General features: G+C 50.1%; 1 protein-coding gene across 1 annotated transcript in view; it reads right to left on the reverse strand.

The window, feature by feature from the left end:
- Positions 1-215: 215 nt before the first annotated feature.
- Positions 216-18,399, reverse strand: part of LGMN (legumain) — a 31,199-nt gene continuing 13,015 nt past the window's right edge. Inside the window, exons 7-14 of the mRNA XM_044271816.1 lie at positions 18,045-18,107; positions 17,819-17,885; positions 16,634-16,752; positions 15,364-15,453; positions 13,358-13,558; positions 3,759-3,929; positions 3,279-3,346; positions 216-1,595 (exon numbers count right to left, since the gene is read on the reverse strand). Coding sequence (XP_044127751.1) covers positions 1,553-1,595; positions 3,279-3,346; positions 3,759-3,929; positions 13,358-13,558; positions 15,364-15,453; positions 16,634-16,752; positions 17,819-17,885; positions 18,045-18,107 — 822 coding nt within the window. The 3' untranslated portion in view covers positions 216-1,552. The remainder of the gene's footprint in view (positions 1,596-3,278; positions 3,347-3,758; positions 3,930-13,357; positions 13,559-15,363; positions 15,454-16,633; positions 16,753-17,818; positions 17,886-18,044; positions 18,108-18,399) is intronic.

The raw sequence follows: 18,399 nt of genomic DNA on the forward strand, positions 1-18,399 counted from the left end.
GCGGTGACATCACTGAGAATGCAGCCTACCCATTCACTAGAGATCAGCGGTGACATCACTGAGAATACAGCCTGTCCATTCACTAGAGATCAGCGGTGACATCACTGACAATGCAGCATATCCATTCACTAGAGAGCAGCGGTGACATCACTGAGAATGCAGCCTATCCATTCACTAGAGAGCTGTAATGACTGAGAATAATGAGATGATGAGAGTTTTGGGAGTCAAATTTTTAATCAAAAGTGCTAAATATTTGGTTGAGTGCATCAAACACAGAGATTTTGGGTTATATCAATACTTTTTTTACATTCATATTTATTATATTCACATAATCTGTTGCTGCATTATAGTGCGGTATTATTTAGTAGATGTCCATCCAGGGTTAGCGTCTCTGGGTTAAGTGTAGGAGGCGGGGCGTTACCATAAAATCTCAAATCCACTGGAGTTTGTCCCCAAAAAGTTATAGGACTTGTACAGCCATAAAATAGAACGGGGGGGGGGGGGGGAAGTTGAGTAGTTCCCTCACGTCAACCAGGTTGCGGCTCTCTTTTTCCAAAAACCAGCAGTCATCACACACAAATGTACAATGAATATCGACCAATGTAGCAAATGCTCTGCTTCTCTGATCTGTCATACTCTAGTCACCTCCAGAGCTGCATTCACAAACCTGCTGGCTGCCACAGTTCTGCACTCGGCTGAGTACAGCTCCTATGATGAAATGAGGTGACTTGCATACAAAATCAGTCTGATGTAAAAACAAATCAAAAAAATATAAAAATTCACTCTCTCCCACAGCCAAGAAAATATTAATTCACCAATAAAATGGGATGACCTGCATCAGAAATATGAATGCAGCTCTGGAGTATAATAACCTGGGAGCTATATCAAAAACTATAGTATAACAAAAAAAAAAAAAATGCAAGCCAACATCAACATCAAAATCAACAGAATTATGAATGCAGCTCTGGATGTAACGGGAGCAGAACAGATTTAACGCCAGATCTGAAATCCTAAGTGGAGAGAGATGGTAAAGCAATGTTTAAAATTCAAGTTTTTAGTTCACTTTAAGGCGATGATCACGACTGAGCAGCTTTTTAAAAACAATCTACATCTAAAAAATAAAGCTAAAATCTTACATGTCAGCGGGTGACAGTTCTGGATGTAAGAACTGGAGGAATCTAAAGAAGCAATCAGATTTTTTTACAGCATTGATCAGTGGTCGAGCATCATAGAGCAGTGTCACTGTCACTTCTGAAGGCCACCAGGTGGCGTTGTGTCACGATACTGGGGTCACCTCTGCCCCCGGCCACTCAGAGTTCGTCGGCGGTGTTGCAGGAAACTAATTTTGCTGCATGATTCGGTTCATCATATACACATATTACTGACTTGATAGTCCAGGGTTATAGGGTGACCGGCCTTGTAGGAGGTTATAGGTCTGATACAGCAGAGCTGTTCGTGCGGAGTAGCAGCTGCAGGAGAGCAAACCCAGAGGGGGCTGATCATCGCGGTCTCCCTGGTTTCTCTACAGGTGCTGCCTGTGTTACCTGCTGCATCAGTGTAGATGGTCGCACACGCTATCCATAGCCTGCTGGATTCTGGGGGGAAAAAAGGAAATAACGGGCTTATCTAGAGAACATACATAACACATATATAATAAGTATAATTATAGAACGAACCTCCAACATACACTGATCCTATTGTATACCACAGAGCTGAAATCTCCCAGCATTCCCAGTGTCTGGGGAATTACAAGTGTTTGTTTACACAGTGCATAAACTTGCTGTTTCCAAATGGAATCAACAAAATAGCGAGTGCAGCTCTGGAGTATAATACAGGATGTAACTCAGGATCAGTACAGGATAAGTAATGTATGTACACAGTGACTGCACCAGCAGAATAGTGAGTGCAGCTCTGGAGTATAATACAGGATGTAACTGAGGATCAGTACAGGATAAGTAATGTATGTACACAGTGACTGCACCAGCAGAATAGTGAGTGCAGCTCTGGAGTATAATACAGGATGTAACTCAGTATCAGTACAGGATAAGTAATGTTATGTATGTACATGGTGACTGCACCAGCAGAATAGTGAGTGCAGCTCTGGAGTATAATACAGGATGTAACTGAGGATCAGTACAGGATAAGTAATGTATGTACACAGTGACTGCACCAGCAGAACATTGAGCTTTTTGTGGTGGGGAGGGTTTAAATAAACACCTCCATCTAGTTTTGAACTGACGCAGCTAGCAAGTACCTGGGTATTTTCTCTTTAGCCCCTTTGATTGGCGGTAATTGCCTTATATTTCAATACCGTTCTTATACCATAATCCTGTGAAATACCGCCCTCCAGGGACAGAATTATACAGGTGTTACCTGTATTACACACATCCTCCAGGTGTAGACAACCCCCAAATTAAGTGAGCTGTTGGCCTAACTGACCCGATCAGAGTGTGATGTATGGATGACTGCACCGATTTTGCCCAAAAATAAAATAGATAAATTTTTTTTCAACACCATGGACGATTTTCGATTTGAATCTCGATTTTCTTAGTTTTGTTAGGGTGGGTTCACATCACGTTTTAGGTCTCCGTTTGATGTATACATTAGGGGGAAAAAAAAAAAAAAGAGATACAAGAACGCAGCACAGCACGTTCTTGTATCCTGCATAGTCTGGTAAAAACAGCGTATCCATAAAAAAAATGTATTTATTTATTTTCAGTGGTATTCTATGGTGAACGGATGTCACTGTATTGCATCAGTCTGAGGCATCCGTTAAACGTATACCGGTACGTTTTTTTGTATAGGAAAAAAGTTATGTGAAGCCAGCTTTACTTAAACTGAATATATTATAGTAACCCCTGCACTTCCAGTATATAGTGTAATCTCCGTGCTGCTAGGTGATATATATGTGAGTGAGAGAGAGACTGGCAGTGCAGGGGTTACTATATATACATAGATAGGCGGTGCAGGTGGTAGCGGCAGGGAGGCAAAAGACGGTAGGGCAGGCACGTATGTGATGCGGAAAAGCGGGCAAATGATGTGGCAGGTTGGCGGGCTTAGTGATGCGGCAGGCGGACCAAATTGATTTGACTATTCTGTAAAAATAAAAACAATCGCCCAGTCCCAACTGAACACTGTGCGCCCATGTGTATAGGGCAGTATTATCTTGTGACCATGAACAAAGGTTTATGATTAAGCAAACTGTGGGGGAAGGGGAGTCTGTATATTACTCCCGCACTGTGCCATGTAAATGGAGAAGAAAAGTGGTGGGCACTTACCTTTCCAGGGGGTAACCGGACTCGCATAGATTCACCAGAGTGTACAGCTGCCTCATGGCGTATTCATACTGCAACGACAAGACAGTCATTACTTCTCTGACACAGACATCACCTAGGCCAGGGATGGACAACCTGTTGCAAAACTACAACTCCCAGCATGCCCGGACAGTCTACAGCAAGGCATGGAGGGAGTTGGAGTTTTACATCTGGAGAACCACAGGTTGGCCATCCCTGACCTACGCAGAAGTATCGTCTTAAAGGGACCGTCCTGGGATGAATATCAAACAGAAGCAGCAGCTTCCACATAGACACAATATAAGCAGGACCTATAGGTAGATATAGCAGAGCTCAGCCGCCGGCACTCTATACCCGAGAGTCTGCTTCTTGTTACCAGGTGGCGCCAGTAATGCGAAGCCGCCTGGCATCAGCTAAACCGCTCGACATGGCGGTCCGTGCCATAGTGCCCCCTCAATGTCTCACCAGTGGGATGTGCCAGTTGAAGCACCGCGTCTTGAAGTGCTCAGCTGCCGAGCGGTAACAGGACATGTCGTTGATGATGACCTGGTCGCTGAGTATTTCATCCGCCATCTCGTCCGCACCCGCCACCAGGAAGACTATCTTTTTCACCGTTTCTTTTATCAAAGACTTTGCCTGCGAAGAAAAAATATATATATAAAAAAAATAGAAGCTGGAGGGGAGCAACGGGTACAGATTTCTCACAGCTCATTGTTATAATTAACCCCTTCCTGTGATGCACTAAGATATCACGGTATGCGGCTCGTTCCAACAAACTGAATAGTATATGACAGTGTAACGGAGCCGGCCCCAGCGCCTGCACCATTGCTTGTATTACACAGCCAACGGCCTGCTCAAACGGTCCAGTACAGCCGTTTAACCCATTAGATGCCACTGTCAATGTGGACTGTGGCACCTAAGCGGTTAGATAGAGAAAACTGAATTGTGATAAAGGGAGATCTCATCCCTGCTACTTCTGCAGGAGACAGCACTAAATAGCGCATGTGTACCGCCTCCTATGCTACATGCTGAATGAGGCATTAGTGTACATTTTGATCAAAAGGCATAAGCCCACTCACCACGCCAAGGTTGCCTCTATGAGTGGGTCCTAACCTAACATTGGCGCTGTTCTCCCCGCTCCCTGGTCTTCCTCCAGGCCCTGCGTACGGCGTCAGGACGTAGTGTATGTAGGCACGCTATTTCCAGCAGAATCAATAAACATTGATATAGTGGGGGTAAAATTATGTTTTAACATATGCAGATGAGCCGCTAGGAGCAACGGGGGCGTTACCATTACACCTAGAGGCTCTGCTCCCTCTACAACTGTACCTCTCTCTCCACTTTGTTGACAGGACCAGGTGTGATTATGTTTACACTGCCTGATACTCTGAATTAAAGTGGAGAGAGTGACAGTTGCAGAGAGAGCAGAGCCTCTAGGAGTAATGGTAACGCCCCCGTTGCTCCTAGCAGCTCATCTGCATATATTAAAACATCATTTTTCTTAGCAATGCGGGCACATATGAACATGGGACCAACATGGATGCCTTCAGCTGCCAAGAGCACATGTAACGGGGCAGCCAGTGTCATAGGTACAAAACTGCTGACAGATGCCCTTTAAAGGGAACCCGTCACGTTGAACGCAGTGTTTCAGCTTCAGGCAGCATGTTATAGAGCAGGAGGATCTGAGCAGATTGATATATATTTTTACAGCAAAAGATTCAATATAACTTGAAAAGTATTCAATTTCCTGCTGATTTTAGGCTTTGAAGTCCAGGAGGCGGTCCTATCAGTAATTGACAGCCTTCCTTCCATGACTGTGTATACAGAGATAACTGTCAATCACTGATAGGACCGCCTCCTGGACTTCAAAGCCCAGAATGAGCAGAAACTTAAATGACTAAATTACAAGTTATACTGAATCTTTTCCTACAAAGCTATATCCCTATATCCCAATCTGCTCAGCTCCTCCTGCTCTATAACATGCTGCCTGCAGATTACACCGCATTTTTATGGTGACAGGTGCAGAGTCTACCTATTCTCTTTTCTCAGAACCCAGGATATATATATATAAATAATTATTACAGGCCACATCAACATGTCATTCAGGGTCTGTGGAGAGCTGGGTGACAGCCACTACAGGCTGAGTAACAGCAGTTGTCCCCAAGCATCTATAACCTATCTAAGGGTACTTTCACACTAGCGGCTGGGCACTCCGGCAGGCTGTTCCGGCGGGTGAAAAGCCTGTCGGATCCGTCCTGCCGCTAGTGACCGTGTGCCCCTGAACTGCCACTCTGTCCCCATTGACTATAATGGGGGCGGGGCGGAGTTCCGGCGGCAGCACGGCAGCGCAGAGAGGCAGCCAGACTAAAAGTACTGCATGCAGTACGACAGGCTGTTCACCCGCCGGAACAGCCTGACTGAATCCCCTGCCGCTAGTGTGAAACTAGCCTAAGAGACTAAGGCTTATATTCGGCAGGCAGATCTTCAAGGCGACTGTCGGGAAGGAAGTGTTCCCATATGATAGCGAGGATCTGAACAATTATCTACCAGTGTAACATGAGCTTAAGATAAACTAGCTAAATAGAATATTTATACTCTGACTATATTCTGATTTAAAGAGGTTGTCTCTTTGGGTCCCCACCGCCCATATTTTCATTTTATTTTAAGCACTTGGTTGAATACGAGACTAGGACCCCAGCGCTGCAAGTCACCAGTGCTAACCACTGAGCCACCGTGCTGCCCATACAACGCATCAGGGCACATGGATGTGACAGACACGGTCCTCTGAACCACAGCAGACCGCTGCTAACAAAAAGCACAAAGTGCAGCAAAAAAGTGGCGCTCATGCCCCTAACCAGGTACATTAGGGGTTTTAGACACATTTTACTTTTGAAAAGTGTATAAAAAAGGGAAGTAGTTTAGATGACCTGTTAAATGTACTTGTTTTCTTAAGGACATGCACCATCATTTTGGTACAAAATAATGGTGTGAAGCAGCGATCTGCAGCTGCTACAAAACTACAACTCCCAGCATGCCCCGGATGGTCCAATTTCATCCTGCCAAACTTTAGGCCAGGGATGCCCAACCTGCAGCCCTCCAGCTGTTGCAAAAAGGAGATTTTTGTATAACTTACCAGTTAAATCTCTTTCTCGCTCTTCCTTGGGGGACACAGACCTTGGGTATAGCTCAGCTCCCTAGGAGGCGTGACACTAAGTAAAACTGTTAAGCCCCTCCTCCATCAGCTATACCCTCAGCCTGGAGATAGAGGCTACCAGTTGCGTGTCCAAGTAGTGAAAGGATAACAACCAACAATGCAAACAACAGCCAGCAACCCAACGGGGCGCCAGACCATAACCCTATAACCAAAACACAGAATGGTGGGTGCTGTGTCCCCCAAGGAAGAGCGAGAAAGAGATTTAACTGGTAAGTTATACAAAAATCTCCTTTTCTCGCCCATTTTCCTTGGGGGACACAGACCTTGGGACGTTCAAGAGCAGTCCAAGAAGGGAGGGACTACAACCCAAGGCGGACCACCGGAGCATCAGGAAACCGCAGCCTGCAAAACCAGGCGGCCCAAAGCAGCATCCGCTGACGCATGCGTATGCACTCTATAGAACCTGGTGAAAGTGTGCAGAGAGGACCAAGTGGCCGCTTTGCACAACTGCTCAGCCGAGGCCCGATGCCTCTGCGCCCAGGAAGCCCCGACTGCTCTGGTGGAATGAGCAGTGATGCCGAAGGGCGGAGCCCTGCCCTTGGCTCGATAAGCCTCAGACACCGCCAGTTTAATGAAACGGGCAATGGCCACCTTGGAGACCGCCAAACCCTTGCGCGAACCCTCCGGAACCACAAACAGGGAATCCGTGCGCCGGAAGGATCCGGTGACCTCCAAGTAAATCCTCAACGCCCTGACCACATCCAGACGGTGCAGTTCCCGTTCTCTGGAGTGGGAAGGAGAGGGACAGAACGACGGAAGGACGATGGCCTCATTGATGTGAAAGGCGGAGACCACCTTTGGCAGGAAGGCCGGGACTGGCCGAAGCACAACCTTATCCTGGTGGAAGATCAGGAAAGGTTCGGAGCAAGAAAGAGCCGCTAACTCCGACACCCGTCGGAGAGACGTGATGGCCACAAGAAAGATGACCTTGCAGGACAGAAGGCGAAGGGAGACCTCCCGCAAGGGCTCGAAGGGGGCAGATTGAAGCGCTGAGAGCACCACATTCAGGTCCCAGGAAGGAACCGGAGGGCGGTACGGCGGAACAGAGTGAGCCACCCCTTGCAAAAAGGTCTTAATCGGCCCTAGAGGGGCCAGAGGACGCTGGATTAGAATAGACAGCGCCGAAATCTGTCCCTTCAGAGAACTGAGGCCCAGCCCCAGGTCCAGACCCGACTGGAGGAAGGACAGGATCGTGGGAAGAGAAAACCGGAGAGGTGGGATGCTCCGGGACTCACAGAACCCCAGATAGGACCTCCAAACCCGATAGTAGATCCTCGAGGATACGGGCTTACGAGCACGGATCATGGTGCGGACAACGTCCGCGGAGAAACCCCGTCGCGTTAAGACGGCGGTCTCAACAGCCACGCCGTCAAACGTAGCGAGCCTAAATGCTCGTGGAAGATCGGACCCTGAGAGAGAAGGTCCTCCCTGGAGGGCAGTGGCCACGGAGCGTCTGCCAACAGCAACATTAGGTCGGCGTACCAGGACCGACGGGGCCAATCCGGGGCGATCAGAATCGCGGGAACGCCCTCTGCCACGATCCTCCGAAGAACCCGTGGCAGGAGGGGAAGAGGAGGAAAGACGTACAGAAGGGAGAATTGGCGCCACGGAAGGACGAGCGCGTCGGCGCCGTATGCCTCCGGGTCCCGTGCCCTGGCTAGGTATAGGGGAACCTTGTGGTTGAATTTGGAGGCCATGAGGTCCACGTCGGGGCGACCCCAGCGAAGACAAAGGGCCTCGAACACCTCTGGGTGCAGAGACCATTCTCCCGGATCGATGGTGGACCGGCTGAGGAAATCCGCCGCCCAGTTGTCTACCCCCGGGATGTAAATCGCAGACAAGGCTGGCACGTGCGTCTCCGCCCAGAGGAGAATGAGGGACACCTCTTGCATCGCCGCAGCGCTGCGGGTGCCTCCCTGATGGTTTATGTACGCCACCGCCGTGGCATTGTCCGATTGGATCCGAACAGGGTGGCCCCTCAGTAGATGGGTCCAGTGTCTGAGGGACAAAAGAACCGCCCTCAGCTCCTGAATGTTGATTGGAAGTCTGGACTCCGATAGAGACCAAACGCCCTGGACGGATCGGGGAGGGAAACCCCCCCCCCCCCCCCACCCCCGTAAGCTGGCATCGGTGGTAATCACCAGCCAGTTCAGTGGAAGGAAGGACCTCCCCCTTAGAGGGATACGCAACCACCAGCTGAGGGAAGCCCGAGCCAGGGGAGGCAGAAGGAAGGTCCTGTCCAGACTCCTCGGTGATTTGTCCCAGGCCGACAGAATCGCCCTCTGAAAGGTGCGGGATCGGAATTGTGCGAACGGCACCGCTTCGAAACAGGCAACCATCTTCCCCAGCAACCGCATGCTGGATCTGAGGGAAGGACGGTGATGACGGAGAAGGCTGCGAACCGACCCGCGAAGGGCCAGACTCTTGTCCGACGGAAGGCGGACCTCTGCCAGTTCCGTATCCAGGAGCATCCCCAGGAAGATCAGCCGTCTGGAGGGGGTAAGGGAAGACTTGGGGTGGTTGATAATCCAACCAAACCGCGTCAGGGTCTCCAGAGTGAGATCCACACTGCCGGATGCCTGTGAAAAGGAGGGTGCCTTGACCAAGATGTCGTCCAAGTACGGAAGAAGAAAAACACTTCTTGAACGTAGAAGGGCCAAGACAGGGGCCAGGACCTTGGTGAACACCCGAGGAGCCGTTGCTAGACCAAAGGGAAGGGCGACGAACTGGAAGTGATCGTCCCCCACCGCGAAGCGCAGGAAGCGGTGATGACATGGAGCAACCGGAACGTGGAGGTATGCATCCTGAACGTCGATGGAGGCCATGAAATCCCCCTTTTCCAGGGAGGCCACTGCGGACCGGAGAGACTCCATCCGGAATCTCTGCAGGCGGAGAAAGCGGTTCAGGCGCTTTAGGTCCAAGATCGGTCGCACCGAGCCTTCCTTCTTGGGGACCACAAAGAGGTTCGAATAGAACCCCCTGAACCTTTCCGTCGGAGGCACCGGGGCGACGACACCCTTGTCCATTAGTGAGCGAACGGCCGCGAAGAAAGAGGCCGCTCGTACGGGATCCCGCGGAGGACGGGACCGGAAGAAACGGTCTGGCGGAATATACGCAAATTCGATCTTGTACCCGCAAGATACAATCTCGAGCGCCCATGCGTCTGAGATGTGGTTCCGCCAAACGTTCCTGAAAAGGAGAAGGCGGCCCCCCACCCGGGTGGGTGGGGGCGCACCTTCAGGCAGAGGGCTGCTGGCCTGTGGGAGCCCGTGCAGGCTGGGTCTTGCGCCAGGTAGGTTGCGCCCGAAAAAACGGCTTCTTGCGTCTATCCTGGGTTGGGCCAGAGGAAGAAGAACCGGCCCCGGGTCTAGATCCGGAGGGCTTACGAAAGGACCGAAAGCGGGACGAACCCGCGCGACCACGTGGGGCGCCCTTTGGCCTGGACTGGGGGAGGCGAGTACTTTTCCCACCCGTGGCCTCTGATATAAGTTCGTCCAGGCGGGTCCCGAACAAGCGGGAACCCGTGAACGGTAGGCCGGCCAAGGAGCGTTTGGAAGCGGCGTCCGCCGCCCAAACCTTCAGCCAGAGTTCCCTCCTGACAGAAACTGCCAGGGCAGAGGAACGGGCAATGAGGGCACCCGCATCAAGGGAGGCCTCACAGATAAATTTTCCAGCCTGGATAATTAGCTGGGCTAAGGAACGGAGGTCCTGAACAGGAACGTCCGACCCCAACTCCTGCTCCAGCTGCAAACCCCATTCAGAGACCGCTTTACCAACCCAGGCGGAGGCAAAGACCGGTCTAAGGGCCGAACCAGAGGCAGTGAATATTGCCTTGGAGAGGGATTCCGTACGACCGTCCTCAGCAGACTGGAGGGAAGATCCGTCCTGTACAGGAATAGCAGTGCTTTTGGACAGGCGAGCCACGGGAGGCTCAACCTTGGGCGGAGATGTCCAGGTGGTCACAGAATCCGCAGGAAAGGGGTAGCAAATGTCCAGCTTTTTTGGTGTAACAAAGCGGACGTTAGGCCGAGTCCAAGCCTTGGATACCACAGAAGAAAAATCTGCATGTATGGGAAAAACCTTGGAGGCCTGTCTGGGTCGGAGAAAGGACACGCCGGCCTGTTCAGAGCTGGGGGGGTCATTGTGTAGCTGAAAGGTATCACGGATGCTAGTGATAAGATGTCCCACCGCGGATGACAATTTTGACGGGAGCTCTGAGTCCATGTCCACATCCGAATCCGCCAGTTCTCCCTCAGAAGGTGTATCCCTTTGAGAGGATAGACTTGACTGAGCTCGCACGCATGGCGGAGAGAGCGAAACATCAGGAGAAGATGTGCGCTCAACCCTTGAACGTTTCTGAGTACGCCGGGCCCTGGAAGATTCACTGGGAGGCAGGGAATCAGTGGGGGCGGCAGAAACGGAATTCCCAGCGGGTGCGACAGGGATATCGGCAGCCTGCGGGAGAGGCGGTCTATCCACGAGACGGCCCACTACGTGTGTAAGGCTCTCCACCGCCAGAGACAGAGACCTAGCCCAGTCAGGGGGTTCAGAGACAACAGGGGGCGCAGCGGGAAGCGGGCCCTGCACCGGGGCCTGACATGCAAGGCAATGCGGCTCAGATTGCCCACGCGGAAAAAGTTCCTTGCAGGCGGTACAGGCATGGTACCAGGGTTTGGGGGCACCCGTGGGATCAGACATGCTGACAAGTGGTCGTACCTTGATACAGGGACCACAAGGGGTTGCAGCGGCTATGACCAGGAGGGTTAGGAGAGGGTTAACTGTCCTACCAGTGCCTCAGAAGAACGTCAGGTCAGCTCCCTAGGAGTGAAGGTCCAGATCAGCAGCCGCGGAAGGCAGCAATAGCAGAAAGCCAGCGTGCGTCCACAGCAATGCACCAGGAGTCTCCCACGTGTCTCAGCTTCAGTCCGGAGTGAGGAAGCGCGGCAAACTTCAGCAGAGGCGCGGGAACAAGCTCCGCCCCCTCCACGCTTGAATGTCTCCGAACGAAACTCCGACCCCAATGACGCGCGCGAAAAAACACACACCCCCTGCTGCCGAAGATTCTCAGGCTTATGCTGTAGAATAAAGGCCCGCAGGCCCCAAGAGCGCGGCGATATGTACTTGACTGAGCTCGTAAGGTGGGTGACCTCCGTCACCTGTCCCTCGTCCCGCCGAACCCGAACCGCCGATGTCGGGCCTAAGCCCCACCCCCCCGATCACGGCACGGAGCGGGCGGCGGCGGGGAGGTAGCAAGGAGGAGAGCAAGCCGGGCTATCAAAGGTATGCGTGTCTAAACAGCGTGGGGGGACGTCAGCTTGGGGATGTGGAAGCAGCCGCAGATGGGGAGATCTGACAGAGCGCTCAATGAGAAGCGCAGGAAGCGGTCGATCACGGGTGCCCCCCGAACCCAGTGCAAACAGGGACAGGGAATAGTCTGGAAAAAGCCATCTTACCTGTCTTCACCCTCAGTTCCTTCCAGCAGGGTCGCCCCTTCAGCCACTGGCACCGCAGTGGCAGGAAGCTGGAAGAGGGGCTTGGCGTGCGGGCGACCCCCTAGCTGGCGGGATGTAGGGGAGCCAGTGCTGCCCAGATCCTCCTATTGCTTCAGTGGGGGAGGCAGCAGCGCAAATACGTTGGCACTGGTGCAGCTCAACCCCGGGAGAACAGAGAGGTCCAATGCGTCTCTGGTATCCCTAGGAAAAAACAAAAATAAAATAACAAAATTAGAGAAAAATTAAAACAACAAGGAGAAAACAGCCCTGCAGTAGCAGGGAGTGTCTTGCCTCCTTGGACACTAAGCTAAAACTGGTAGCCTCTATCTCCAGGCTGAGGGTATAGCTGATGGAGGAGGGGCTTAACAGTTTTACTTAGTGTCACGCCTCCTAGGGAGCTGAGCTATACCCAAGGTCTGTGTCCCCCAAGGAAAATGGGCGAGAAACTACAATTCCCAGCACGTCTGAACAGACTACAGCTATCAGGGCATGTTGGGAGTTGTAGTTTTGCAACAGCTGGAGGGCCGCAGGTTGGGCATCCCTGCTTTAGGACATTCATAATTTTGTCGCCTTGGATCTGGGTTGTGGCAACCCTGGTGCCCATCACGTCACAGTCAGTACAACTCAGAGAGGCTGGAGGGTTTTGAAAACTTGACTGGCACAGAGGAGGATTATGCCCAGCTCTGCATTTCTTGGCATCCTCCCTTCCAGTCATCCTCATACAGATGTGACTGCAGCAGTTTCATCTGGTGTGATGTGCACACGGCCATCCAATAATTCAGATATAACCCACCAATTTCTAGAGACTACCCGTTTGCAGGGCCTTAAAGGGCATCCGCGGACACATATGAACATGGGACCAACACAAATGCCTTCAGCAGCACATGTAACCGGTCAGCCAGTGTCATAGGCACAAATCTGCTGACAGATGAAGGGGTATTCCCATCTGGACATTTACAGCATATCCAAAGTATATACCATAAATGTCCGATAGGATCGGGTTCCAGAGGTCAACCCTCATCTCTCTCGAGATGGGGCCCCAACTCACGCCACCAGGAATGGAGAGGTGGCTGCACTCATGCAGCTGTCTCCATTCACTTCAATGGGACTTCCGAAAACAATGAAGCACCTCTCCATTCCCAGACTGGGCCCCATAGATGGTAGCTGCACCTACTGGACATTTATGGCATATCCTGTGGAAATGCCATAAATGTCCAGATGAAACAATCCCTTTTATTATTGTAAAACAAATTATGTAGCTTTCAAATTCAATTCCACCAATTCCTGCTTGCGGTCAGTGAATAGGAACACATGGCCAGAGGCAATTATGTTCAACGAACATAGGTTTCATCTCTTACCTCCTGGAGTGACTTGATTCTCGCCATTATATTACGGGCCTCTGTGAGGTCATTGGTGGCCATAAATTTTCTTTTCAGGATGGCCATAGGAACGTCTGGGCTTGGGGTCAAATCCATCTGCTTCACTGGCGGTAAGCTGAGACGAGGGGCCACCGTCTTACCGTTGCCTTGAAACTGCTTCACTTTCATATGGGAGATGGTCTGTGAAAACCAAGGCGAGAAGAAGGTCAGACAAGACAGGATGTAGATCGCAAGCTCCGCTGACAAGTCTTTGACTCCAACTCTTCTATGCAGTTGTTACCAATCCTATCCAGCGGATTCCGTGCTGTTCGGTTTCAGATATTAAAGACCTATCCTTAGGATAGGACATCAATATAGGATCGTCGGGGTCCTACTCTCGGCACCCCTTACGATCAGCTGTTTGGAGTGTCCTCATGAGCACTGTATTGTCTTTACGGTTTACCTGCTCACCATCGACACCGCAGCGGCGAGCAGTGTAATTACATCTCCTTGGTCCCATTCCCTTGCACTTACAAGTAAATGGGATGGAGGAGCTGTAATTACACTGCTGCAATGTCGCCGGCGACCAGGTAAACTGTGAAGAGAACACAACGCTCGTACAAGTACCGCAGACTCCTCATACAAGTGATCGGCGGGGGGGAAACCAGACAATACCCTTCAGAGGGGGTTATCTCTTTTTAGTCACTTATTTGGAGGCCTAGCTTACCTTCTGTGGGTGGGCAGCAGCTCATTAAGCACCTGCATCCCCCAGAATACCCTGCAATAAGCTTGTTAACCCCTTCCTCTCCTGCATAGAAAATAGTCCCCCACATATAGCCCCAGAGGATATATATATCTTATGTCTTGCCCCTCCCCAGTTTCCTTCTGCACTGTCTAGAACCTGCAGCCCTCCAGCTGTTGCAAAACTACAACTCCCAGCATTCTCGGACAGCCGACAGCTATCAACCTACAGCAGGGCATTGTGGGAGTTGTAGTTTTACAACAGCTGGAGGCCCGCAAGTTGAGCATCCCTGGTCTAGAGGGAGATAGAGCTATACATTTATATGAATTTAGAAGTAGGAATGAATGATTGAAAGGTGTCTGGACCAGTTCACAGCGAGATCACTGCCAGCACTGAAAGCATGGATGCTACTGAGCATGTCCATGTCAGTCCACCTCTGAAAGCAAGATAAGGCTACTTTCACACTAGCGCTTGATCGGATCCGTTCTGAACGGATCCGATCATATTAATGCAGACGGAGGCTCCGTTCAGTACGGATCCGTCTGCATTAATAACTTAGAAAAATTTCGTGCGAAAGTAGCCTGAGCGGATCCGTTCAGACTTTCAATGTAAAGTCAATGGGGGACGGATCCGCTTGAAGATTGAGCCATATGGTGTCATCTTCAAGCGGATCCGTTCCCATTGACTTACATTGCGTTCAGGTGTCCGCCTGGCCGTGCGGAGGCGAGCGGAGCGGAGGCTGAACGCCGCCAGACTGATGCAGTCTGAGCGGATCCGCATCCATTCAGACTGCATCAGGGCTGGACGGAAGCGTTCTGCTCCGCTCGTGAGCTCCTTCAAACGGAGCTCACGAGCGGACAGCAGAACGCTCGTGTGAAAGTAGCCTAAGGTGGGCCAGATGGGCAAACAGAAAACAGCGCCACCAAAGAGGAAAATCTAGTGTACGTTTTACTGCGTGCATACTGAAATGCCCTACTCATTGCATAGTAATATCTTCATGGTAAAACCCCTTTAAATTTATTCCAAAGAAAGAAGGGCGACATCGTCACCATTACGGCTTCCAAAGCTGTTGTCACCCACCTTTCCTACAGTGCAAAGCTGTAAATCTACCTCGTCATGAAGGGCACAGACCCCTGTGCGATGACCCCTGTGGTGATGGATTGGAAGCCCTCCTGGCTGCCACCCAGCTGTCTTAGAAACAGATAGAATGGCTGAATAGATTTTTTTTGGGACGCCATTATGAAGATGTTTTTTGGTAACTCACCCGATTCCCGTACTGCATCACATGACTGGAGTTTGTGTGCTGCTTCACTAGGACAAACTGCTGGTGTAACTTCTCTTTTGACAAATCCTCCTGGAAAATAAAAATAGGAAAATTCGGTTTTAGAGAATGGTCTTGACTAGGGATGAGCGAATTTCATAATAGAAGTCCATTGCCAGCATAACGGATCCGTCCGGTTTCTGTTATGCAGGAGAGGACTCCAGCATAACGTAAACCGGACGGATCCGGTATGCTGGCCATGGACTTCTATTATGACGGAATCAATAACGGAATGCCTCTAAAGGCATTCTGTAATGGAATTGCGTTATGTTCCAGGGTAGCGGAATCCATAACGCAATTCAGTAAATACTGCAACACAATACCGCACACGAACTTCAAAATATGAAATTCGCTCATCCCTAGTCTTGACTTAAAATCTCTTACCGTTTTGGGTCTACAGTTCCTATACAGACTGATGTGCGTCCCTGTGTACTTTGCATGTGTGTTTTATCGGATTCCCTCTGCCTTCTCTTCTACGGTCTGGAGGCTACCAAGACGATAGGAGCAGAGGGAGTAACACAACTGCAGGATCAGACTACATGGGGTTTGTTTGAAGCTGTAGTCTTTTAATAAAAATAAAAAAAATTCTATTTGCAAAGTTCTCAACTGAAGCAGTTGAAGGGCATCTGTCAGCAGTTTTGTACCTATGACACTGACTGACCGGTTACATGTGCGCTTGGCATCTGAAGGCATCTGTGTTGGTCCCATGTTCAAAGAGGCAGACCAGAAGAGTCTATTTCCTGTACTGCTCCTGTACTGGATACTGAAGCGCACGGTGCAGCGCGAGACATTAGAAGTCAGGGCCAGGCTTGATGACGTTTATACTGCCTGCCAGAGGGTGCTCCAATTGCAGAGAGTAGAGCCTCTAGGTGTAATGGTAACGCCCCCGTTGCTCCTAGAGGCTCATTTAAATATAATAAAACTACATATTTCTCAGCAATGCGGGCACATATGAACATGGGACCAACACAGATGTCTTCAGCTGCCAAGCGCACATGTAACAGGTCAGCCAGTGTCATAGGTACAAAACTGCTGACAGATGCCCTTTAAGTGAAATGGTTGGAGATGTGGACTTCGCTTAAAATTCTTTGTTGCTTACACTGATTTCCCTTACAAGAAAATACATCAGCAATGACTACACTTGATTCATTGATCAGAAGGATTTACAGCAGGAATAGCCGCTCTGATGGCCTTAGTATATAGGAAGGCTCACCATATCGGAGTCCTCCATCCAGCTGACACTGTACAGATCTCCCAGGTAAGTGTCTCTCAATTCGTCATAGTAGCAGGCGTAGGACGACTCGTGAGGATTGGCCGCGGTGGTCGCGTAGACTGTAAAGACATTCGGTCCGTTTACATGTTAATTTCTATAGGTCGTCAGTAAATTGTGTGCTAGAAACAAGTGCTGGATTATGGGATGTCAGCAGAAAGGAATTTCACAATGTGTGCAGTGTGGCTTCTCATGATCCTGTCAAACACATGACCGTAAAACTAAGAATACCACAAGTTATGACAGATACCGTCCTACAGAATCCTGCGCCGGTTTCAGTTCTTCAATCAGTGATGCATAAGTGGGGAATGCGACGTCACAGTCTGCAGACATCTGCGCTGAGTGCCTGGAGCGTGACGGTGGGGGTAGTGAGATGAGAGCATCATGTGCAGAGCACTGCAACACAACCATCCCAAGGCAACTATATGACTGGCCAGTAAGATTCCAATAATCGGGCATACCAGGGAATGGGATTATTGGATATTCCAAACAAAAGGATGAATATTTTATGGGCACATACTTGCGCATTTGTAATCTGTTCTCACCTGGCTCCAGATAATCCCGCTGTCTGGATCCGGCACTGCTGGACGCAACCTGACATTCGCCGGCACCATTCACTATAATGGGGACCAGCAGAGATCCAGCCGCAACCCTGCAAACATGCCAAACAACGGCCGGACGAAAGTCGCTACTCACAGCGGTTTTAATCTGTCCGATTCTCGGCATGTTCGCCAGGTTGCTGCCGGATCTTTGTGAATGGGGCCAGACGGTGACTGTTAAAGCTTCTGGCAATGCCGGAATTCAGAGAGATCTGGCAGGCTGTTCCCGGACGCAGAAAAGTTGACAATTTGAAAATTTTCCCATTTATAAGAACCAATTTCAAAGCAGATACTAATGGAATTATTTACCAAACTGGTCTAAAGTAGAACCGGCTTAGTTGCCCATAGAAACCAGATTCCAACTTTCATTTTCCAAAGGAGCTGTCAAAAATGAAAGGTGGAATCTGATTGGTTGCTATGGGCACCTAAACCAGTTATACTTTACACCAATTTGATAAATTACCCCATACGTTTTTAACCAAAGCAGTAGATGAGGTTCATGGCTGCAATAAATCCCCTCCCTACTCACCATTAATGTTATTGGGGAGATGGTTCATCATGGATCCGGACTCACAGGCCTCAATATACAGAACCATCTGCAAGAGAAACGTCATCAGGGTGGCCTCTGCCATAAAATTTGACTGGCTTTTCGTACAATGATTTGACCAAGATTTCTGCTTGCTGTCTGTGAATGGAACTTTCCATGGATTAAAAATCAGTGTGTATAGGAAATGTCAGTGCAGGGAAGTTCTTACCTTTTTGTACTTCTTGTTTTCATACATGTACTGAATGGTTTCATTGAGATCCTTGACGTGCAGCTGTGACAGAAGACATAGGTTACACATATACACACAATCATTACCATATTTTTCAGACTATAAGACACCCCCCTCCCCCCCCCAAAGTGAGGAATGGCGTGAATGCTAATGATCGCTTCCATTATGGAAGCTGTCATTAACATGCAGGAGGCACACGGAGCAGTGAGGGATCTTCTTTCGGGCCCTGTCCTGACTGTGTACAGCGTCAGGACGTAGAGCACGTAGGCGCGCACTATGACCTGACGCTGTGCAACATTACAGGGCAGCGTGAGGCCCGGGAGAAGACCAGGGA

The sequence above is a fragment of the Bufo gargarizans genome, chromosome 11, assembly GCF_014858855.1.
Source record: "Bufo gargarizans isolate SCDJY-AF-19 chromosome 11, ASM1485885v1, whole genome shotgun sequence".
NCBI lineage: Eukaryota > Metazoa > Chordata > Amphibia > Anura > Bufonidae > Bufo > Bufo gargarizans.